Source organism: Erpetoichthys calabaricus, chromosome 9 (assembly GCF_900747795.2).
Source record: "Erpetoichthys calabaricus chromosome 9, fErpCal1.3, whole genome shotgun sequence".
Lineage (NCBI taxonomy): Eukaryota > Metazoa > Chordata > Cladistia > Polypteriformes > Polypteridae > Erpetoichthys > Erpetoichthys calabaricus.
In genome coordinates this window covers 107,096,681-107,115,700 of record NC_041402.2, presented here as the reverse complement: position 1 = coordinate 107,115,700, position 19,020 = coordinate 107,096,681, and the positions used below count along the sequence as shown (strand labels likewise).

Sequence of the window (19,020 nt, the reverse complement as noted above, 5' to 3'; positions counted from 1 at the left end):
AGTTGGCTCTCCTTTAAAGTGAACCCGGGAACTGCTTCCAGTTTCCTGTCCAAGTCATATGAAGCACTTCCGGTTTGTGCAGAAACCAGGTCAGTCCTTAATAGAAACCAGGCCTGTCCAAAGACTCCAAAAGGGCTGTGTCTCCAGACTCCCAGCTCCCATTCCACCCTATGGGTGTCCTGATTGGGTTTAGCTCTGAGGGACACTGCCACCTGCCATATAGAGTAATGAACTGCTCCCAGTGAGCCCATTCACCCAATCCTTCCATTATGGCTTCTTGGACGGGTATGAATTCTTCATATATCCTAGCCAGGACTCCTGTTCTTCCTTCTGGGCACCCACTCTGTATATTGGTGTATATCTTTACTTGCGATGTTGTAGAATCAATTTACAAAAGACAGTATAACATTTTATGCAAGGTGACATTCCCATCCTTACTTGAGAAAAGGGTCTGAGACAATTTTTCAGACTTTAATTTTTGTTCACTTTTTTATCCATCCATCCATCCATTTTCCAACCTGCTGAATCCGAACACAGGGTCACGGGGGTCTGCTGGAGCCAATCCCAGCCAACACAGGGCACAAGGCAGGAACCAATCCCGGGCAGGGTGCCAACCCACCGCAGGACACACACAAACACACCCACACACCAAGCACACACTAGGGCCAATTTAGAATCGCCAATCCACCTAACCTGCATGTCTTTGGACTGTGGGAGGAAACCGGAGCGCCCGGAGGAAACCCATACAGACACATGGAGAACATGCAAACTCCACGCAGGGAGGACCCAGGAAGCAAACCCAGGTCTCCCAACTGCAAGGCAGCAGCACTACCCACTGCGCCACCGTGCTGCCCTCACTTTTTTGTCTTGAAACCCAGTGTGGTTGAAATTAGAGCCTCTCAATTAAAGAAGTATAGCCTTTCTTATGTCATTGTCAAATGTCTTTGATGAATGTAATGCTCTTTCCAGTTAATACAGGCACTGATTTTAATTAACATTGTTGACTGAGTACTTTTAAAACAATGATGTTAAGCAATTTCTTAGTGATATGAGTTTAAAATAGTCTATACAATCTGTTCTTTTGTTTGAGAGGTACGTTTCAGTATAAATGGTAATTGGAATACATGAGTGAAACATATGCATTCCTTTAAAAAGACTTGTTTTTTAGCCACAGTTATGGATAAAAATGGAGCAGTGTATAATATTACACTGTCCATTCTACTTTACTGGGGGGACAAAGCTCTTATCACATGTTATTTTCCTTATACAGTAAATTATATCTAGATATAACTGTAAAATGCCAATTTGAATAGCCTCTTTAATGACAGTATGAAAGGCAGATGCCAACCTGTTGCTGAAGGGAGTATAATGGGAGACTAATAAGTCGGTTGTTTTTCCAGCAGAGTGTCAGATGAGGTAGTTTTGCTCCTTTAACTTAATGAATGATGTCAGGGGTGCACTTCCTGCAAAGATCACTAAACAGCACTTTTACCTGTCATCCTGATAATAACACATTTGACCAGGAAGAACTTCAGTTTAATGCCACCAAATCATTCTGTGGGTAATAGGTAAAAATGTTAAATAAATGAAGTTCTTAGATTGATGAAAAGACTTATCAATTACTGCAAAGAGAGTTGTTTTTTTTTACCATCTACACTGAGGTCATGACACAAGCTGGCATCTCAGTTCATGAGTAGAAATAGCTAACATGCCAGTCAAGAACAGTGATCCATTTTAGGTTTATAGCACCTTCATTCCAAAAGGGATGTCATGTACAGATCTAAAATATGAAATACAGTATCTTCTCAATTTGGGTCAGAGTCCTCTGTCTATACATGGCACCACTGGCTCAGCAAAATAGTCTTTAGGCTGGAGACTTGTAATTATAGTTGTTGTGCCTGTTCTCCAACCATTGTTTGTATGCTTGCAAGGTCTTTCATATCACACCATTGTGAAAAGATGAAACAGAAACATATCAAAGTGTTGGGACACAACCAGAAAACCCTGTTTAACTGTCAAAGGTAAAAGAAAAAAGACATCAAGATGTTCTTTGTGATATATTTGAATGTCATTGCTCTGTGGTGTTTCTTTTATTGAGTCAATTTAACATATGACAACTCAATTCATATTTCTGTCATTTTTTTATATTGGTGCATAAGAAGGGATAGGCTAGAGGTATGAGAGAAGTGACATTATTGTTTGTCTTTAGATGCTTTCTATCCACTCTAAGAATAAAGGTGGATGTTTCATTTAGGACTATGCTTTTCTTCAACACTCTTCTATGTGTGTCCACTTTGAACTTCTTAAAACTCTCACCATGTTCTAATGTTTAATAACAAGGTGTCAAAATATTACAATGTACTTATTTCTAACAAGAAAACTTTTTATACTGTATAGCCCTTTTCATAGTGTACAGCCATTCATTTAGCCTATAACGCATATAATGTAATCCGCTAAATTTTGCCCCACTCTATATCAGGGTGTTTTGTGTAGCATAGTTTTTAGCACTGCTTCCTCCCAGCACTGGTGATCAGGCTTCTAATGTTGGCCCTATCATAGTCTGTGTGGATTCTGTACATTTCTCCTCTTCTTCAGTGACATTAAAATTATTACTGTTTTTAAATGAAAATAAACATGTTTTTCATATATGGTCAAATGTCAAAATGGTTTGTATTAGAGAAAAAAAGTTAAAAACATTTCATGGTTAAATAAAATGGTGTAAAGTAAACTTAATAATACTGAGAGATCAATTTACATTTTCAGCTCAGAAATGTTGTTATAATGAACAGTTTGGGGAAGATATATAGCAAGTTGATTAAAAGAATAAATTGTTAGGGTTATTTAAAATTTGCAAACAATTGTATACACATTACTGTTTTGGCAATGATTCTAGAATAACTAGTAAATAGTTGAGTAACACAAAATTTGTGCAGAAGTATAATTTCATTCTATTAAAATAGTAGCTTCAATTAGATTTGAACATAACTCTTTGATCTGGAATCTTGTACCACTGCAGAGTTTAAAAGTTTAGATCAAAAACAATACACACATTGAAACAGACCTAGGATATGGGAACAACAGTTTAACTCGGAGAAATTGGGGAACTAAAAATTGGAACCAGTAACGATTGAAATAAACCCCAAATAAACTTACAAAATAGAAAACAATGGAAAATGAAATAAAAAGTAGAGCAAACAACAAATCCTACCTGTGATCCAAGCTCTTCATACATATCACACAGTTGTAGCAAATGAAACTCCGTTTCATGCAAGTTTTTACTTTTGTTTTACTTTGTTCTGTAGATAATTTGTTTACCACCAGTATGTCATATCTTCATGGTGGGAAGGGGAATGTAGTGTTATTAAAAAATAATAGTAATGCATAGTATTTTGTTAATATGAATTTATTGCTGAATCGTGTTTTACTTGAACTTAATACAAACAGTAAAGGTAGGACTACAGGCTGCACATTTACATGGCACATGCAATGAATTGAACATTTTAAGAATTGTATGAAAAACAACAGGCAAAAAGAAATAATATGGTGTACTATGTCTAGCATGGACTGCAGAAAGCATCTACAGTTGTTGGTTTTGGTGTGAGAGAAGTTGTAGCAAAATTCAGTAGTACAGGACATTACCAATAGTGCTATTGGGTAAAGATTATTTAAAGTTAATTAAGCTAAAAACTACTAAAAATATTGACTATGCATTGGTATAAAAACCTAAAGTTACTACTGCTTCATTATACAATGAGTTTGAATAAATGTCTACCAAAAAAGGTACTAATTACTTTTACTCACTTAAAACCACCTTCCTGTTCTTTTTCTATCACATTCTGAAAAACATTGTTTAAATCGGCTACAGAAAAATATGCACTTTATTCTGTTCCATCATAGTTTGACTACATTGGTTAATTAGTCACGAAACACTATCTTCAGTTAGTGTCCAGTAGTAGCTCAAAGCTGGACGGTGCTCAAGGTGCCCCAAAACCCAGATAAAGTACAAAGTCACCAGTGTTTATTGCAAGAAAAATCATAAACCAGCATTTGTGGGTGAGATAAAGGACACAAATCCACAAAAAATATCATGAAGGAGTGAAGAATCTTTTAAAAAAAAAAAGAAAGAAAATGTAAATACTCCAGAAAAACAAAATAGTCACATCCAACATACAGGACGAATTCAATAAATTATTGAAAACATTCATGCATAGTAATCATAGGCAAGGGCTCATAAAGTGCACAAAGTCCAAAGCTGCCAAAAAAATAAATTAGTAGAAGGAAAAAAGTCAAATAACTGGTCCATTGGCTCTTTAACAAGTGCTGTAGCTCGCTCTAAAATCTAGAAGACTTCCTGGTTTGAAAAGGTTGAAAAAATACCTTTAAGACATCCTACATCATGGGGGAAAAAATGAACCTTTGTAATACGCACAATAGTGACACCCATCCTCAACACTCACCTCCTTACTAATGGCACTGAGGCTTTTTAAGTATTTCCTACCCAGTCACTTAAAGGCATTGGGCTCCTGCTATTCAGATAGAGGGGAAGGAACACCCCCTTATCCTCACTTTATACCTACACGTACACTGTCTTACCTACATCTCACACATCCCTGGGGATTACAGCTAAACACTTAAACAACAATAAGACATAAAATAAATTAACGAGTGTAGTGAAACTATTGCCATAAGAATCTTTTAGCACTACACCTGTCAACTCTTTACTTTATTTGGCTAAATAGCGTCTGCTACTGGTTCTTCCGTCTCCCCGCATCAACAAAAGACCCAGTGACAGTTCTACTATCTCGCTCACACACTTTAATTTTTTTTTAAATTTCAAAACGCACTTAAAATTCTTAAAATGATGATGTGCAGGTGAATGGTGGACAAAAAGATGGATAAGATAAGATGGCCACTGTAATCCAGCAAGATAACAAAATTGTTATCCCAAAATGGCTGAGAGAGAGGGGGAAAACACAGCTGCACCTACCTTTGATATGCTGCATTTGTAGATGCTTTTGTTTAAACTTTGTGAGAACTAATGAAATTGTCTGGAGCAATGCACTGGCTGAATGAAAAAGTAATCCGCAAATCCCAATTTGTCAGCAAAGATGCAGATAAGATGAAGAATATACTGTATGTTAAATACCTTTTTTTACTGGATCAGCTACATTAAACTGACTATGTCAACAGCCATATTACCTGACACTAGCACATTATCCATCCATCCATCCATTTTCCAACCCGCTGAATCCAAACACAGGGTCACGGGGGTCTGCTGGAGCCAATCCCAGCCAACACAGGGCACAAGGCAGGAACCAATCCTGGGCAGGGTGCCAACCCACCGCAGGACACACACAAACACACCCACACACCAAGCACACACTAGGGCCAATTTAGAATCGCCAATCCACCTAACCTGCATGTCTTTGGAATGCACTAGCACATTATGCACTTGCTAAACACGTCAAGCTTTGCCGAAACTTTGCTCTTCCCCCTTCACTTTATTTGCATAAAGCAGCACTTCCATTTCTCTGTGAAATTGATGTCCGCTCTGTGGGGAGATGATGCATTAGAATGTCACACTTGTTAGAGCGTTATTAATGACAAATATCAAGAAATTGAAAAAATAAAACAATTATTGGCTAATTTTCATTTTTCTGCAAAGTCACCAAATTTTAGTCAAATCCATCAAGGCTTTTTTGAAATTTTGAAGTGTTTAGTTTTTCTATAGCCAGTTTTCCCCAAAAATACTGAAGTATTGAAATGTCCTTTCCTAGCAGATACCCACAACCCTAGATGCATCATCCTGTCAAATTTCAGGTTTTTATCTAAATAGGAAATAGCGTTTTTGTTGTTGAGTGAGTTAGCCTGCTAGTCAATCAACCTTGCATTATATATAGTTTGTATGTTACTCTTAACACATTTATTTGTGGTCTGCCTGCTTAAATATGACTTGGTGAAATCACTGTATCATTTCATATTCATGAAATATCCAAAAGACTTGTAGATGATGTGGGTGCAGTTTTTTTTATATGAAGTTAACTTTTTTGAAAAAAAATTGAACTGGGCTTGACAGTGGAATGGTTGGGGAGCATGTGCTGATAGCATGTTGCCACACCACCAACCACATGACGAACCATCTGGATTGGGACCAAAGTACAGTGGGTGACATCTCAGCACCACACTGAAACAGTGTGAGGTTTTTTTTTTTTTTCTCTCCCCCCCAATGGAGGCTGGAGTACCAATCCTGCCACCAACCTCCAAGCTTTCCCTGTAAATTGGAGGACCTGCTTGGAGGGCTGAATGCAGATTAATGTCATACGCAGGACAAAGCAATTGCAGGTTAAGGGCCTTGCTCAAGGGCTAGGGGATATTGAACCCGGCAACCTTCTGATTATCCATGCAGATCCCTAGCTTCAGAGCCACCACTCCACCTACAGTGGAATGAAAAGTACCTGAAATACCCAGTTCTCCTTTCTTGGCCTGCACAAGAGTGTATAAATTACCAGTTGTTATACAGTAATCCCTCCTCGATCACGGGGGTTGCGTTCCAGAACCCCCCGTGAAAGGTGAAAATCCGCGAAGTAGAAACCATATGTTTATATGGTTATTTTTATATTGTCATGCTTGGGTCACAGATTTGCACAGAAACACAGGAGGTTGTAGAGAGACAGGAACTTTATTCAAACACTGCAAACAAACATTTGTCTCTTTTTCAAAAGTTTAAACTGTGCTCCATGACAAGACAGAGATGACAGTTCTGTCTCACAATTAAAAGAATGCAAACATATCTTCCTCCTCAAAGGAGTGCGCGTCAGGAGCAGAGAATGTCAGAGAGAGAGAGAAAAGCAAACAAATCAATAGGGCTGTTTGGCTTTTAAGTATGCGAAGCACCGCCGCACAAAGCAGTTGCAAGGAAGGCAGCAGCTCACACCCCCTCTGTCAGGAGCAGAGAATGTCAGAGAGAGAGACAGATAAAAACAAACAATCAAAAATCAATACGTGCCCTTCGAGCTTTTAAGTATGCGAAGAACCGTGCAGCATGTCACTTCACGAAGCAGCTGCACAGAAGGGATCTTTCAGCATTTTTAGACGAGCGTCCGTATCGTCTAGGTTTGCGAACAGCCCCCCTGCTCACACCCCCTCCGTCAGGAGCAGAGAATGTCAGAGCGAGAGAGAGAGAAAAGTAAAAATCAAAAATCAATACGTGCTGTTCGATCTTTTAAGTATGCAAAGCACCATGCAGGAAGCATATTGCTTGATAAAGCAGCCATATGTAAGCCCAGCAAAGAAGAGAGCAATGTGAAGGTAATCTTTCAGTGTTTTTTGAGGAGCGGCCGTATCCTCTAGGGGTGCGAAGAGCCCCCTTGTTCACAATATATTTGAGGAGTTTTATTTAATACGTAATACGCGCTCTGGTTGGGTAGCTTCTCAGCCATCTGCCAGTAGCGTCCCTTGTATGAAATCAACTGGGCAAACCAACTGAGGAAGCATGTACCAGAAATTAAAAGACCCATTGTCCGCAGAAATCCGCGAACCAGCAATAAATCCACGATATATATTTAAATATGCTTACATATAAAATCCGCGATAGAGTGAAGCCGTGAAAGTCAAAGCGCGATATAGCGAGGGATTATTGTATATACAATGGCTAATTTTTCATCAACTTTTTTCCTTTTAAATTATATCTTTGTTGCAATAAAATACCTATCCACACAGATGTGATTTAAAATTAACATGATTTTTAGCAGTATTGTATACAGTAATCCCTCGCTGCTTCGCGGTTCACTTTTCGCGGATTCACGACTTCGCGGATTTTATATGTAAGCATATCTAAATACATAACGCGGATTTTTCGCTGCTTCGCGGGTTTCTGCGGACAATGGGTCTTTTTACTTGCTTCCTCAGTTGGTTTGCCCAGTTGATTTCATACAAGAGATTCTATTGGCGGATGGCTGAGAAGCTACCCAATCAGAGCACTCAGTTAAGTTCCTGTGTGCTGCTGATTGGCTCAGCGACGGAGTGTTGCATTAACCAGGAAGTCTCATCTCACTCATTCAGCATTAACGTGCTCTTGCTACTGCATTCAGGGGATTATCACCTTCATCGTCATCATTTTTACTGCGCAGCATATTCATCACCATCATCACGTCATATATAGCTACGTGTACTTCGCTATACAGTAAGTGTAAACTTATCTACCGATTTCATATTGCTTAGCAGTTGTCCCTGTTATTAATACAGTAAGGGGTGGGTTGTAAACAATACAGGGAGGGTTTAAAAACGTCCAAATACACGTTAAATAATTAAATAAATATGGTGTCCCTACTTCACAGAAATTCAGTTATCGCGGTTGGCCTTGGAACCTATCTCCCGCGATAAGTGAGGGATTACTGTAGTAGTATTTGCTTTGCAGAAAGATTAGTGTTTCATTTTGCAAACAATTTTTTGTATGGACACCAAAATTCATATAATTGTTGTACATTTGAGCTTTTCATAAAAATAAAGTTTGTAAGCAATAGAATAATAAATTTAACACAAGAAACATAGTATGGTAGTCAGTCCTGGGATTAGATGATATAGATGACAAATTATATTTAGTTAATATTTTAGTTTTCTAGGTTCAGAACAAGTGGTAATTATCTAGAGCAGGGGTCCCCAACCACCGGTCCGCGACCCACTACCGGGCCGTAGCCGTCGAACTGCCGGCAACGGAGACTCACTCAGACTTTTCAGAACGCTTGGCGGGCGGGGCTTTGCAGCGGTGCCGAGGTGAGAGAGTATTACAACAAAGTATTGTTACGGTCCCGACAGTTTCCCCATATGACATGAGTCTATAGGAATCGCGTTACTACGAAGTACATTCAGCAGATGCTTTCATTACAATGAAGTGACCTTGAAATGCCTGAATGAATCATCCACAGAGCAGTTAGATCTGTGGTCACAGCTCAGATGTGCACGTTTGCACAACGATCCCCAAACAAAAACATTGTAAAAAAAAAATTCTTTCTTCGAACTTTCCTCGTACTGTTTTTTTTTTTTTTGCTGTTTTTGTTTTCTGTGGTTTTCAATTCTACCTTTTGCTTATTGCTTGTCAACATTTGAAAAACATCCATTGGAATTGAACTCATTGTCACCCTCCTATAGAAACGGCAGACATGAAAAAACGATAACAGTGTTAATGTTTGTGATGTGCAATCTGTTGGAATGGCAAATGCAAAGCATATGTCTTTGATATATACAAAAAAAGAAGAAAAATCTCAGGTTGCAAACGTATGCGAACTGCTTAATAACTTAATAATAAAAGAAATGTTATGTAAATTGTGTATAAAATTGCCACACACACACACGCGCACACACACACACACACCCCGACCGGTCCATGGAAAAATTTGCATCTAATAAAGTGGTCCTTGCTGTCAAAAAGGTTGGGGACCACTGATCTAGAGGATCAAGGCTGGTGTGGAAAGCACATTGCTTCAGAAATGGGAAGTTGTATATTTTGTTAGTTTGACTGGGTTGGTTGCTGGACAATTGGTAGATAGGCTAAAGTTGAAAAGAGACTTTTTGGAGGAACATTACCAATGACCAACCACAAGCTAGATTATGTAATGAGTATAGCAATGTTACAACTGGATCCTAAAAGAAAGCCACTGGGGAGAATAAAGTAATAATATTGTTAGGGAATGTAGGCATACTAGGATGAATTAGAGAAATAAGATAGCAGTTACTCATGTACGTGACAGGAAGGAGGCTCAGTAGCCCAAGCTATAGGGAAATAGAAAACTGAAAAGGGTATTAAGTGGCTCAGTTTCAAAGAAGGAGCCAAATGTTATGGAGTTTGAGAAGAAATGCTTTTGGAGATCCAATCCACAGGTTTCAATCGAGAAGTTAGAACTGAAAGGAAAGGAACGGACATACATCTAGCTAGAGATTGTAAGAAAACCCATGGCAATGAAATAAGTAATTGGGAAATGAGAGAGAGGAGGGCTCAGTTTCAGTTGTTGAGGCTAGAGAAAGGCTGGCCTGAAACAAGTGACTGACTTTAATCTTTACAGATTCTCTTTTAAAATAAATCACTTTTAATAAACAAGATTGCTAAAAAGTTAAACTGTAACAATGAAAATGTTATAACCCCATCAAATATATCCATTTATATGGCATACTTGTAAAGGGCAGTACACTGTAAAACTAAACTGAAAAATATATTTGGAAATGAGTAGGCAGTTTAAAATAAGTTGATGATAATATCTGAAGTATACATTAATGAGTTCATTTAAAAAACATGCACTTAAAATAATTATCATGGGTACTTTATTGATGAATGTAGGTGATTCAGTTTTGAGGTAATAAAAATGTTAAAAGGCACAGTTTTCACAAAAGTGATATATTCCATCAAACTGCTATCTTAAAGTGGTATGTGCAGACTAGAAACTATTGCTTTCATATTGTTTAGGTAATGAATACTGAATTATCTGGAAAGCAATTAGGTGCATATTACTAATCCTTAATCTGCTGGCATCCTTTTATAGTGATCTCATTCACATACAACTTGTTCACATCATGCTCAAAGCTTATATTGGCATATTAGTAACATTTAATGTGTGATTTAATCATGGCTCATGTAACTTTTTGGTCCTTGTCATGTTTTAGTATTTGATCTAGGTACAGTTGACCATAGTGATGTTTTCATTGCAGTGCTTAAAGATACAAGAAGAGTCCTGCTATTTTAAGACACAACATTTTAACCATCATTAGAAGACAGATAGATAGATAGATACATTATTAATCCCAAGGGGAAATTTACATATTCCAACAGCAGCATACTAATAAAGAAACAATATTAAATTAAAAAGTGCTATAAAATGCAGGTAAAACAGACAATAACTTTGTATAATGTTAACGTTTCCCCCCACCCCCCCCCACCCGAGGGTGGAATTGAAGAGTCACATAGTGTGGGGGAGGAACGATGTCAAACTGTTCAGCTCTATGCCTACAATAGAGCTTGCCTTCCTCACCAGTTTGTCCAGGCGTGAGGCGTCCTTCTTTATGCTGCCTCCCCAGCACACCACCGCGTAGAAGAGGGCACTCTCCACAACCGTCTGATAGAACATCTGCAGCATCTTATTGCAGATGTTGAAGGACGCCAGCCTTCAAAGGAAGTATAGTTGACTCTGTCCTCTCTTGCACAGAGCATCAGTATTGGCAGTCCAGTCCAATTTATCATCCAGCTGCAGCGGTGCTAGAGAAGTCCAGAAATATAATTCTTACAGCACCACTGCCTCTGTCCAAGTGGGAGTGGGATCGGTGTAGCATGTAGATGATGGCATCCTCCGCTCCCACCTTCTCTTGGTATGCGAACTGCAGAGGGTCGAGGGCGTGGCGGACCTGTGGTCTCAGGTGGTGAAGCAGCGGCCGCTCCATGGTCTTCATCACACGTCAGAGCGACAGGCCAGAAGTCATTCAGCTCGCTAGTACGTGATACCTTTGGGACTGGGGTGATGCCAGATGTTTTCCAAAGCCTCGGGACTCTCCCCTGTTCCAGGCTCAGGTTGAAGTTGCGCTGTGGAGGACTCCCCAGCTCCAACGCACAGGCCTTCAGCAGTCATGACGATACTCCATCTGGACCCATTGATTTGCTGGCACGAAGTCTCCTCAGCTCTCTGCTTACCTGGGCTGCTGTAATTATGGGTGGGGTAAACTCTCTCCTATGCTGGTATCAGCAGAAGGATGGGTGGAGGGTGCAGTACTCCGAGTTGAGAGTAGGTTAGGGTGATCAAACCTGTTAAAGAAGTTGTTCATTTGGTTTGCTCTCTTCACGTCTCTCTCGATGGTGGCACCCCGCTTCGAGCTGCAGCCTATTGATAATCTTCATCCCATCCCACACTTCCTTCATGCTGTTATTCTGCAACTTCTCCTCCAGCCTTCTCCTGTATTGCTCCTTCACCACCCTGAGCTGGATTCGGAGTTTCTTCTGCACGCTATTGAGCTGATGAAGATGCAATGTGTAGAAAACAGACAAGTCTTCCAAGTAAATGGACTACATGAAACCTGTGTTCAGGTCTGGTCCATGAGAAGGTAGTTGTGTGCAATTCTGGAATAGCTAGAAAATACTTACAAGCTTAAATAAGAACAATTAAAGCAGTAGCTCATGAATGTTTAGATGTGTTTAATATCTGAGCAATGAAGAAAAAAGAAAAAGTTCACATTCCATTCTGCCCTACCACACTCGTAAAAAGAAAATCTGTAGTAAATAGAATTGTAACAGCATTCTGGCAATGTGCTACCCAGATGGTACACAAGTCTATTTTTGAATGTATCGTAAGTTTTGAGTTTTTTATGCTGAAAAAAAATGAGTATTACTTGCTGTTGCTGTGCAGTTGGTAGTTTTGAACTTAAAACTGGGTTCTAATTTTTACAGTGAAAGTTTTGCCTTGATACTTTTGTTGAGAATGAAAAGTTTTTACATTTAAAACACAAAGAAAATATCAATAAATATTATGCCTCTGAAGTGACTGTTTTTAAAGCAGTACATTAGATTGTATTATGAAATTATACAGTTTTACTGAATTTACAGTTCGATGCACTTATTTTTATTTACCCCTTGAATGAAGTTATTTGGCTCATTAGTGAGAAAGGACTGTCATTAATAACTCAGTTAAAAGACATTTCACTTGCATTTTTGCCATGAAAGCATGTGATATTACCATAAAAGCAGTGATTTATTTATTTTATTTTTATCTTTTAACTTAGAGCTTCAATAAATGGCAAGGTGCGAGAGATGGTTTTGCTGGAACTGAGCTACGTGAACTCCAACCTGCAGCTTTTAATGGAGGAATTAGAAACCCTGAACAGCTCAGTTGAGATATACCAGGAAGTTAAGTAAGTGTGTTCCCTCCCCACCGTTATAGTTTAACTTTATGTGCCTCTTTCACTTGATCATTTTCTCTTTCTATGTATGTTACAGCATCTGTGCAGTATTTTTTTTTTTTTAAAACAATTGGACCTCTACAAAGTTTAAAATTTTTTCTTTAGCACTAGAATTACCAAAGCCAACCAAAAAAACTCATAAATAAGGCCCACCTTAAATCCCTACGCACCTCTCCGTCAGTGTCTTTTGTCTTGTAAATGTGTTGAGGAAGAAAAAACATTTACTGTAATGATGATAAGTTTTAACTCACAAATACCAAGGACTGTATTTTGTATTAATCATGGTGCAGAGAGCTATATGATTTATTACTTCTATATGATTTGTTCTTCATTTAGGTAGAAAAAGAATTAAGCCTGTACACAGAATATGAGACTGGTTTGCATTCTTTTAAAATGCTGACCTCTTGATACTAACAAAACACCCTGTGATATTATAAATCAATGTGATAGTTTCTGAATTCTTGCTTAAAACTATAAGAAACATGTCACTTATAAATGAATAAATAAGGATTTATTTATCTAACCAAACAAAATCTAATGAAGATATTAAAGCTATAAGAATGTAATTTCTTTATAACTAATGTACTGAACTATAAGAAACTGCTTTAAACTGGTCGTGTGTGTGTGTGTGTGTGTGTGTGTGTGTGTGTGTGTGTGTGCGCTGATAAGGGTGTATTTCTTAGGAATGTGAGTTCCCTGATAACTCTTTATTTTGGTAAGAAATTCTGTGCACTCCTGAATGTAATAAATCAGGATGTAACCATAACTTACAGCAATCTCTGTATGACCTCAAAATGAACTGCCATGTTTTTTTCTCTTTGGCTAATGAATAAGCAGGGGGTGGGGTGGGGGGGCTTTAGTCTCTTTGATTCACCAAGAATAAAGAAATTGCTTTTTATTTTAAGTTGGTGTTTTTATCTCCTGTTGTTTTCTTGACTTCAGCGTCCAAAGTGTCAATCAAGACAAGCTGCAAACAGCCTGCTGTAACCACCCCCCACCCCCACCCCCCCACTGCAGCAGAAAGGGCAAAAAGTTCTCCCAACTTGAGCCATGATTATCTTAGAGTGAAGTGCTGGAGTTTTAGAGGGGAAATAATATATTGTTATTTGGAAAACATGCATTTCTTGTGTGTTCCTTGTCTACAACAATCTATGTAAACTCATTGTTAAAACAGAAACGTTTTTCATGTTTTAGTAATAAATGACAAAATGTCGACATGAACTGTATAATGTATGAAGGCTGAAGTCCAAATATCAAATAAACACTTTCACAAAAGGTGCACTGTTGACTTGCAATCAAGAAGTCGCGAGTTCGAAACCAGCTCCTGTACATATTTGCCGTTTTGAGTAGTGAGCTGCTCTTGTTGTTAATATTATACAATAACACTCGGACCAGACAGGCTTTATTCTCTGTCACTTGGCTAATAATGTACACAGACCCCTACATATCATTGATGTAGCCACATTCTTAACCAGACTTGCAACTCTTTTCTCTGTTGATGTGGAAAAAAGTTTTTTAATCAAATGAACTGTTCATTGTTGTGGAAAGTTATGAATAAGATGGGCTTTGGGCCAGCAGTTTGTCTGTTTGTTTTTTTCTGTTTTGTTAATTGTGATACCTGATGTTAGATGTACTTTCAGAAACCACTTGTGCAGCATGATGTGTGTGAAGGGACAGGCAGGTTTTGAGGTTGGATTTTATACACGGATTACACTTGTATTCATTTTCCACATCTTCCAGGTGTTTATTCTATGAAATCAAAATTCAGAGCAAAATAGGGAATATTTTAAAACTTGTCAGAAGGAATTTTGAACATGTTGGAATGCATGTGATTTTTCACATTTCTCAAGCGATAACATACACCTTTAAAGTACTCCTTCAATATCATCATATTGCTATATTGGGAACTTTAAACAATCTGACTGTAACAATTTCAAGCTCTGTAAATGTACTACACAGCTCATCCCCTGCTTATCATTGTTTTGTGCTACTCTTTGTCTTTATTGTTCACATGCTTTGGAAATTTGTAGAGTTGCAACTTGTGACCTTTCATTTTTTTTCTACTTCTTTTTGTTCACATGAATTTCTAGCTAAACTGTTGAATTGCTACTGTATACTCACAAAAAGTATTTGGAGATTACCTTTATTTTTTCTAATGAAATTGAAAAGCATCGTAAATACATTAAACCTATTTTGCATTACTCCATATAAAAAGCAACCACAATAATGTAATTTCTGGCATTTTCAAATGAAATCTTTCTTGTCTTTGGACTGTGGGAGGAAACCCATGCAGACATGGGGAGAAGATGTAAACTCCACGCAGGGAGGACCCGGGAAGCGAACTCGGGTCTCCTTACTGCACCACCGTGCTGCCTTCTCATTGTTATGTATGTTGCTATTTGTCTATATAATATAGACACACAATGTTAAGTTTTAGTCATATGCAAGAGAGCAAACTGATGCATTATTTAAACTTAATTATAGTTCTTCAATTACATAATAAGTTTTTATTTTTGTAAAACCTTGTATGAGGAATATTTTGGAGAATGTAAAAAATATAGTTAAGTACTGAAAAACTATTCAAAAAGTTCTAAATCAAAAGGGTTGTATTTTAGTTTGGCTAAACCCACCCAAAATTTAGGAGTTATATTTGACTTTAATACTAGTGTGATGACTGAATATAAAGTTTCTTAAACCTGCTTTCTTCACCTTAGTAATATTATAATTAGTTATTTTTAATGTGCAGGATCTTGCAAAGTTGTTTCATTCATTTGGTTCAGAAAAAAATCATTGTTTTAACCTCTTTAGCAAAAAACAATCCAAATGTGTTCAATTTTTTTCAACAACAAAAACTTTTCTGTGTAATAGAAATATGTAAATACTAAAGTGTCAACATAATGACAGTAGGAATTTTTTGCTTGGTATCCACTGCTGCAATTATGCAGATTTAGTATATGTGCTTCATGTGATGGCATTTGCACAACAGACGTTGAAAGAGATTTTTTTTTATGGTTTTTTTTTTTCGTTTTATTTTTGCACATGACATGGTGTCAGTGCCTGACCTCCACGATCATCACTAATAATAATTCTTACATTTATATAGTGCTTTTCTCACTACTCAAAGCACTTAGCAATTGCAGGTGAAGGGCCTTGCTCAAGGGCCCAACAGAGCAGAGTCCCTTTTTGGCATTTTACTGGATTCGAACTGGCAACCTTCCGATTGCCAGTGCAAATCCCTAGCCTCAGAGCCTACCCTATGTGCTATTGTAACCTACCACAGTGCAAGGCAAAGTGACTTCCACATTTTCCCTGAAACAGGTATTGGCACTTGCTGCGTTAAGAACAGTGCTTAGGATGCAAACATCTTTCTTATCTTTCAACCTGATCAGTCATTTTGCCTTTTTGCTACATAGCTACGTGCACTACGCTTGTATCTTGACGCATTCATGTGACCAGACTCACCGGGCCTTCCATGGTGGTTTGGTCATACAGTGTCATATTCATCAATTTTCCTTCGAAGTAAACTCTTAAGTATTTCAGGTGAGGCATGGAAATATCTACCATAATACAGTAACTTGGTTCAAGTAAAGGGCCTGCCAGTTACAGCACAAATAATGTAGCAAACACTGTATTGACTGTTCCCTCTACCAGTGTAAACTATCATGTTTCTGATGCATCTAAAGCTTCTTCACACATCAAGTAAAACTTGATGCAGAATCATGCCCATTTGGATGTGATGTACCATATGCACAAAAGCCTTGCTTTTAGTGAATTTCTTCATTATTTTAACCCATAAGACTTTTGTCAGTACTTATGTCATGATTAGGCGCATACACCTTTTGCACATTTTTGATGATCACTTGATAAACATCCCACAGTTTGTAAAAATTTGGTGCTGGGTGATTGACTTCAACCTAGTCATCATTATTAGTAAAATGCAGGTATTTCATAATGAGTGAAAAACAACACTTGCTCATGACTTTGCCAACTTTGTCTGCATCAACCGGTTTGTGGACTAGTACTATCTCTGGACTGGTTTACCCACTATGTCTTACAGTATTAGTATACTGAAAAGCACCCACATGTCATCTGCAGCAACAAGCAAATGGTTTACTGTTACTTTTCTGATACAGCTCAGCATAGCAGTTCATTTCAACAACTATTTTCTCCACCAATATATCATTGACAAATCATAAATAATCCAGATAATAGTGTTCAACGGACATCTTTAGATCAGGGATACCCATAATTGGACAACAAGGAGATGCAGGATTTTAGCACCAAACATGAATATCACTGAAAATTGCAGGCTAGAATCTGCCAAACAACAGGTGTCCATTTCACTGTTCATATCAACGTCTGACAATCAATTCACAACATCTTCACTATTACTCAGTTTCAGCAGTGGTTCAGTTTCAGTTTAATCTAAAAACTGGCTTTACCAGTTCTCAGATGCCATTGATTTGTTGTTGAAAGATCCACCCTTCTCCTGAATATTAATGAGTTACCAAAAACTCTGAGAAAGTATAGAAATATTCATGATTTATTGTAGCATGATGTTATTTATCCAGTAAATGGCAACAGAATACTGTCCTGAAAATTTTTAGGGCTTAACTCTGTAAAGCAGATCATTACGTGATGCCCTAAGTGTGACTTAGGAATAACTGTTTTTGCATTGAATTCTTAGCCCGGGTCACAATCGTGGATAACTCCAAGGGGGTTAATGTTTATGGTCAGGCTGTGCAAGTTGTTTACCAGTTTCCCGCAGAGTTACTTGAAAACAAGGATTTTAACTAGAATTGAGAAATATAACCATATTAAGTGTAGGGATGGTATTAAATTTCCTCCATTAAATGTGTAAGGTTGTCAGTGACTTAGCCCACTTGTCACTTTCAAATATTTTTTTTGCTTGCACTTATACACTGTAATCTTAAGATGGTGACCTAAGATAACCAAACCTAGTATAAAATGCAGAGCTTTGAACTAGAGGGAACTTAGACTTTGAAATGATTTATATGCGGTACTAGATGTGTAACCCAGCTTCACTTGGGAAATTTTATAATACAGTGAGCCTCTATATAATTAGCTAATTGCTTTTCTGTGTACAATATTTGTAGTTTTTTTTTCTTTTTTTTCTTTTTTTCCTCAACCCAAGGGCTAATATTGGTAGGCAGTGTGATGTAGTGGTTAAGGCTTTGTACCTAGGACTTCAAATACTGAGATTATGGGATCAAATCCTGCTGCTGGTGCTGTGTAACCAAGAGCAAGTCGTCTCACCTGCCTGTGGTCCAATTGGAAAAACAAAAGAAATATAACCAGTTGTATCTCCAGTGTTATAAGTCACCCTGGAGAAAGGCATCCGTCAAATAGGTAATAATATTATTAGGTCACTGGAACTGCTTACTCTTGAACATGCTATACACATTTGTCCATGATGAAAACATGAATAATATTAATAATAATAATAATATTTTATTTATATACCACCTTTCCCATGCTCAAGGCACTTTTCCTGCCATAGATCAATTCCTCCTTTTCCTTATCAGCTTATGTTGATGGTTGTTACAAAACACAATTTTACAGGAAAGTGTGTTCTTATAAATTGGAACTGGTAATCAGGTGTGATTCCCCTAAGCTGTGTGGCTGAGCACCCTTTTTCTGAGTGCTGCGCAGCAGTTTGGAAGAGCTGCATTGCTGTTATTACACCTTTCAGCTTATAGTTATGCACCCATGGCTTAATCCAGTTCAGGGTTAGAGGTGTTATGCTGTAGGAAAAGAAAATACACATGAAGAAAAGTCAAACAAGTCAGGTTTATACACACAAAAGTAAATATAGCTACCAGGATCAAAAGGGCACAAAAAGAAGACAAAGCCTTTTATAAGCACAGTGTAAAAACAGAAAATAAAACATTAAAAAAATCAAAATTTCTCAAATGCAAAACGCAGATACTATTTGAAACACTTCAGTCTTCTATAAATATATAAAACACACATTCTCTCTCTCTCTCTCTCTCTCTCTCTCACAAACACACATACACACCTTCCTGCATGAGCACTTATTCCATTGCAACTCAAAGCATCATAATAAAC

The 19,020-nt window shown here is 37.8% G+C and overlaps 1 protein-coding gene across 1 annotated transcript in view; it reads left to right on the top strand.

The window, feature by feature from the left end:
* Positions 1 to 19,020, top strand: part of rhpn2 (rhophilin, Rho GTPase binding protein 2) — a 105,001-nt gene that overhangs the window by 35,464 nt on the left and 50,517 nt on the right. Inside the window, exon 3 of the mRNA XM_028810056.2 lies at positions 12,754 to 12,882. Coding sequence (XP_028665889.2) covers positions 12,754 to 12,882 — 129 coding nt within the window. The remainder of the gene's footprint in view (positions 1 to 12,753; positions 12,883 to 19,020) is intronic.